The sequence below is a fragment of the Centrocercus urophasianus genome, unplaced genomic scaffold (genome assembly GCF_019232065.1).
Source record: "Centrocercus urophasianus isolate 14NV4802_14NV808 unplaced genomic scaffold, USGS_Curo_1.0 seq_28, whole genome shotgun sequence".
Lineage (NCBI taxonomy): Eukaryota > Metazoa > Chordata > Aves > Galliformes > Phasianidae > Centrocercus > Centrocercus urophasianus.
The window spans coordinates 2,998,136-3,003,972 of NW_024884844.1; the positions used below are offsets into that span (position 1 = coordinate 2,998,136).

The 5,837-nt window shown below is 45.1% G+C and overlaps 1 protein-coding gene across 3 annotated transcripts; it reads left to right on the forward strand.

Moving 5' to 3' along the window:
- Positions 1-830: 830 nt before the first annotated feature.
- On the forward strand, positions 831-5,422 carry TMEM177 (transmembrane protein 177). Of its 3 annotated transcripts, none has more exons than XM_042827371.1 (3): positions 831-882; positions 1,110-1,252; positions 3,470-5,422. In XM_042827371.1, exon 3 carries the CDS (start codon positions 3,484-3,486, stop codon positions 4,414-4,416), a length of 933 nt encoding a protein of 310 aa, XP_042683305.1. In that variant the 5' UTR covers positions 831-882; positions 1,110-1,252; positions 3,470-3,483; the 3' UTR covers positions 4,417-5,422. The 3 variants fall into 3 exon arrangements, with proteins under 3 accessions (XP_042683305.1, XP_042683308.1, XP_042683306.1); XM_042827374.1 differs by having other exon boundaries at positions 1,110-1,178; XM_042827372.1 differs by lacking the exon at positions 1,110-1,252 and having other exon boundaries at positions 832-882; positions 3,470-5,421.
- The last annotated feature ends 415 nt before the right edge of the window (positions 5,423-5,837 follow it).

Sequence of the window (5,837 nt, forward strand, 5' to 3'; positions counted from 1 at the left end):
CAGCTGGGTCTCTGTAGCACTAGCATTTGTATAATGCTGGGGACCAGCAGGAGATCACTGAGCAGGAAAAAGATGAGAGTGATATGTTTATTAGGGTACATTCATACAAGTTGTAGCGAAATATTTCAATTCAAATGAAAGCTGTTAAGTTCACAGTCTCGACTCTTTTATCTGAAGATAGATCTCAAGCCAAAATTCAAAAATGGTCCTCTCTGCACTGACCAAACCAGGGGACCTCAGCCCTCATCCTGATCATCCGCTCTTCCATCACCTTTTTGCCCTCCGTTCTTTCTGCAGCAGAAGGGCTCTGTTAATGATGTATAAAGAGGGGATTTAAGCAGGATTAAGCCATGGAACTGTAACACTGAAACACAAAGACACATATTAAAATCCCAGTGATATTCACACAGTTTTCCCCCCTTGCTGTCACAGCACACAGCTGACGTTTCTGAGCCGCAAACCTCGGCTGCCCAAAACCTGAAGAATTCTGCATGAAAGGGTGACTTTAATTTCTGAAATGAGGGGAACGCTTCCCTTACACAACACCCCTCTGCACGGCGTGCTGACACCACACCAGGGCCGAGCCGGATGGGGCTGGCACAGCTGTCCTCACGCCTGCAGCTCTTCCAGCTGGCACCGCGGCCCTGCGGCAGCAGCTGCGGGTTTCTGGGCTCCGGAGGGCGGGGAAGCGACACGACCCGGGGTACGAGGCCTAGGGTAGCCAAGCCACGCAGCACGGCACACAGCGCAGAACGCAAAGGGGGGACGTTCTAGCTTTAAAAGGCCCCGTTAAAAAGACGAGCCCCATCGCCCGCCCCTTCCTCTTCCGTCCTCCGCCCGTCGGAGCCCCGCCTCGGCTGCAGCCGCGGTGCGGGAGCCCCGGTAGGTGCGGGCGGGGGGAGGCGATGCTGCTCTTCGCTGCCGCCCTTCGCTGCCGTCGGGGCGGGCTGCCGGCCCCAGGCCCCCGCTGCAGCTGGGCGCGGAGCGGTCACCGGGCTTCTGCGGGGCGGGAGGGAGAGGGAACAGCTTCTAGGCCGGCTCCAGCCCCGGCCCTGCTTTTGCAGCTGAGATCCTCGTTCTTTCACGAATTTTTCTGTACGTGCACGCAGTGGCAAAGAGTATTTCAGCTCTTGAGGGAGACAGGCCTATAAATCGCGGTGTGGCTTCATCAGAATTCAGTAAGTTAAGTCAGAGTTTGCGGGGTATGCTCCAGTATAAATCACCACGTGGCTCCTGCTTGCCTTCCTTACCAGTAAGTTGCACAAAGGTTAAGAATACCACGTGCCTGCGGTGTGATGGTGTGGGCTCTGAGCTGGGGCTGGGTGCTGACAGCTCCTGGGGGTATTTCTTCCTCTTTTCTTTTCATGGACGCTGACCACCACGACCTGATTGATTACTGATTTCTGCTGGTCACGCTGGGTGCATGGCAGAACAGTAGGGTCTCATCCAGCTGGGGCTGGCCCTTCCTGTAACGGCATGGCCTTACCATCAGATCCACCTACCAGTCTGCCTTTGCCAAGAGGTCTTTAACTCCCAGGGAATCCTTTGTGTTTAATATTACCATCTTCTGCTTTTGGCTCCGCTGCCAAGGATGTTTTCTCCCAAAAGTGGGTTTCCAGCCAAGCTTTCAGTACTTTGGAGTGTTTTTCTTAAATAATTTTGTCAAACAAATCAGCACCTCCAGTCCTCTGTTAGAATGCCACTAGTTATTATTCTGAGCAATGCAAATGTAATGATTGTATACTTACATGCATCGTTGTTGCTGTTAAGCGCTCAGTGAGTGTTAGGTGCAGTATAAACAAACGTTCAAGGATTCTTCTGGTGAATTTAGTTAGAAAGGACTTCATGGGAGGGAGGTGTAATAACCTATCGTTAAAACGCCGCCTTTAATTTAATCCCTTTCTGCACCCCTATGATTGATACCCATTTGCCATTGCTCATGGCTGGTGTATCCCGGCACATTGCACAGTGCTGGTTTGTGATGTTACAGCCCCCAGTTGTCTGCTTTGCCCTTTGTGGGAGGGTATTGCTCAGCCTGAGTGGAAGGAAAGAGTGTATGGCAAAGTTTCAGCTGCTGTGGTACAAAGCCCAGCAGCTCAGCAAAACCCAGCTTTGATGGTACTCTACACTGAGGCTTCAGTAGTTCCATCCAAACAGTTTCCTTTTGCTACCTCGGCTTTCCATGAGGACAGCTGGAAATAGCAGTGTCTGAAACAGCTGCAGCAAGATTCTCCCCAGCACATGTGTTACGGCTCTGAGAGATGAAGCACTGCAAAATGCAGATGGGAACGGGCACCCAAGTGTCATTGATCTCTTTTGGATTTAGGCACCTAATTCATAGAATCATAGAATGGCTTAAGTTGGAAGGGTCCTTGAAAATCATCTAGTTCCACACCCTTGCTGCAGGCAGGGTTGGATTAACCAGCAATTAACCATTTATTAACTGTTATGACTTTACAGTCGCATCATTTTAGGAGAGGATTCTGTAGCCACTGGGATTTTTTTAAGAGATTAGAGCTCTCCTAGGCTCTAACCCATCATATGGCTTGGTCCATAAAAGGAGCTGATACTCCCCAAGGGAAGTGGAACTCTTGAACTGAAGGAGCTGGCAGGTTGGGAAGTTTTTATATTTATCAGCTGATGTGAATAGTCACAGCATAGCCATCTGCCCTCAAACAGTTTTTATCTCAGTTTCTGCCCTGAATTGCATGAATTATTTGTCAGACAAATTATTTCAGACAATTTTTTTTTTAAATTGCCCCTGAAAGGAAGGATGCTGGTGTTTGCAAATAGCTGTTTGCAAGTAAGACGGAACCACAACCTGTCAGGTGAAATCTGAAAAACTAGAAGAAGGGCGTACTTTCTTTTTCATTGTGTTTTGAAGTTGATTATCCATTAGAGGAAACTCCAAAGGCAAGTTCTGTCTCCTGAAATTTTCGAATCAAGATATGATCCCATTTTGGATGTTGTAATTAAGCTCAAGTTACAGAGTTTAATTTTGAGGTAACTAAATAAAATTCTTGGAAATACACGGTGGAGGAAGTTAGGGTAGATTCATCTAATTATTGTCTCTTTCTGGCCTTAATATCTGCAGACTGCTGCCGTAGTGGAGTGCAGCAGTAGGACTGCTGGCAAGGAGTAGTGTATCGGGTAAATACAGTATGTCTATTGATTGCTGGGGAGAGGAGGAAGCGTGGTGGCTTTATTATTGGCCTTACCACAATGAATTGATTTACTGGAGGAGAGGGAGAAGTTAATTCTTTGTTTCAGTTATCCTTTGTTGTTCAGAGGTCCCAAAATTAGTGAGTATTGCCTTCTCTGTCGAAGTATTCTGTGTTTTGTTGATGCATACGAAGATTTGTTTCATCTGTTATTGTTCTCTGCTGCTTGTTACGTTGTTTTTAAAATGCTACAGGGATGCAAGACCTTTTTAAGCACACTTTAATTCCTGATTCTGTGTTACAAACAGGTTAGAATTTGACTATGGGAGTGCAGTTCCTGCGGAAGACATCCGTGTGGTTCAAGAAACACAAGATCACCTTGTTGGCTACTTCTTGCGTGGGACTGTTTGGCGCTAACCTTTCCTATCATGTATTTCCTAAGCAGACGTTCAAACTGTTGCATGAGTGCTGGTCAGATGGGCAGCCAGCTGAGCTTTCTCAGAGGCTCTGTGCTGTTTTTCAGGATGTCCTTCAAGATACTGCAGTGAAGTCCACCAACTGCCAAGCCTTTGCAGCTTCTGGCTTCCACCCAGTCAGTGCTGGAATCCCCTGGCTGCCTTCAGGTTCTTTGGTGGGCATCCCTCCTAATTTTGATAGCACAATTGAGGATAAAAGAGGAATAGTCAATCATGTTGTTGTGATTGGTGGCAAGGAAGTAGACTGGGAAAGCAATGAAGGTGTTGCTTTGAAGGAAGCTCTGACATTTTCACTTGAAGCACAGAAGTTTGCACTTGCCAGAGAAGTTGTGTATTTGCAGAATGGCAGCCCGTTAGCGAGTGCAGCTGTGGCTCCAATGTGCTTAGCTGGTACGTGTCTCTGTGGGACAGGTATAAAGATAGCTCTGGGTCTGTATTCTGGCCCCAGGGTACTTTGCAGCATCTGTAACCTCATAATTGCTGCCGCTGGACTAATCCTCTATTACATTTCTTATGATGCTATGACCTATCACCTGGACTGCAAGGCTGACAGAAATGCAGCTACTGTATCCAAAGACTATGCCAAAGGTGGAGTGGAATTTTATGACAAAATCCTGTCCCGCAACAGGATTCTTCGTGCTCTGATGGGCAAAGAAGGGACAAAAATATATGCCCCAAGTGGTAACCTTTTCCCAAGGCACTGGTTCAGAATAAAGTATACCCCATACACTTACCGAAGAGATTTAATTGTTAATATTTTAAAAGAGCTCCAGGCATAGGAAGGGAGTGCTTGAATTTTATACTTGTAAATTATGTATTCTCTTTGGAACACTGCTGTGCTGGTTTTTTGTTTTTTTTTTTTCTTCTCTATGTCTTCATTAGAATTTTGGGGTTTATTTTTGCATATAGTTTGGAAGGAGTTATTGCACATTCCGTGAATAAAGAATTCTGTCTTAAAATATTAAAGAGTTGCTTCAAAAGTGCTCCGCTCTGTGTGCATCTTAAATCACAAGACCACTGAGGAAGGGAGCTGCTCAGTTGCTAATCTGGAACTTGTGCTGTTCTGCTCCCCCTTACTGCCAGTTTCAGGCTGGAAAATGGCAAGGGTAAAGTCAAACAGAGTTTTGGGATCATTGTCATTTAAACATGGGTAGTGTTGTGCATTTTTGCCATTTGTCTTATGCTATATCACTAACATGTTGAAATGACTGGGAGTCTGTGTTGTGCAGTTAGATAAACACTGAGACACAGCACTTATGCCCTGTGTATGTTCTTAGGCTGTGTAAATTCTTACACTACAATCACTATTCTTCAGTAGGGCAGGCGAATTGTGCTGCCATTTACACAAATACAGCTAGATTATTACTGCACCTGTAGCTTAAATCTGGTTTCATCAGGATGTCACTGTGACTACAGAGAGGATGAGTGTCCCAACAGCAGGAGTATGAAACCAACATCTGCTGTAAGTTGGGTGTTTTCTCACAAGTGGGGATCATGCTGTTCAGAAGAGGAATTTCAGTTTGCTTTGGTATGGCTTTTGTTTCATTTTAAAATACATCTTGTTTTTTGTCAACTTTTATGTCAAGGAATAAAGACAAGGTCAAAGAAATAAGTCTCTATCCATCACAATAATAAGTCTTGCCAATGTTTACTCAAAGTATCACCAAGTGCTGTTTTGCTTTGAATCGGGTATTGACATAAAGTTGATATACTGACAGCTGGGGCACTGGTGTTGCTTTACATTGCTTAAGTTGTATCTCTAAGTTGTTTGGGTTTCTGCTGTGTGATGGGTATTTTTCTGAACCATTTCTGATCACTCGTGTTTGTCCTTGAAGCATCAAGTCATGAGATGTCTCTTAGATTCTTTCTGGCTATGGGACATAAGTTTATTGTTCTCTTGACCTTTCTGAAAGAGTTTGGCAGAATCTCCTGTGGAATAAAGAGACTTTACTTTCAGGCTGCAGGTTTTCAAAGCTCCAGGATAAATTTTATTTGCCTTTTCTTCCAGGTAAATCCAATATAAAAGGTCAAGATAGAGTTTTGCTGGTTTAGTAATGTAGTGGCTGGAGGCTGGAATATAATTCCTGTTTTATGTAGTCTGTGAATTCAATTCATCTTCATGCTACTCCATTAAGTCTGAATTCCATTAAATAACACAGGAGAGAACTTGTCCCACTTCTTTGGCTTAAGGAGTTGCTGC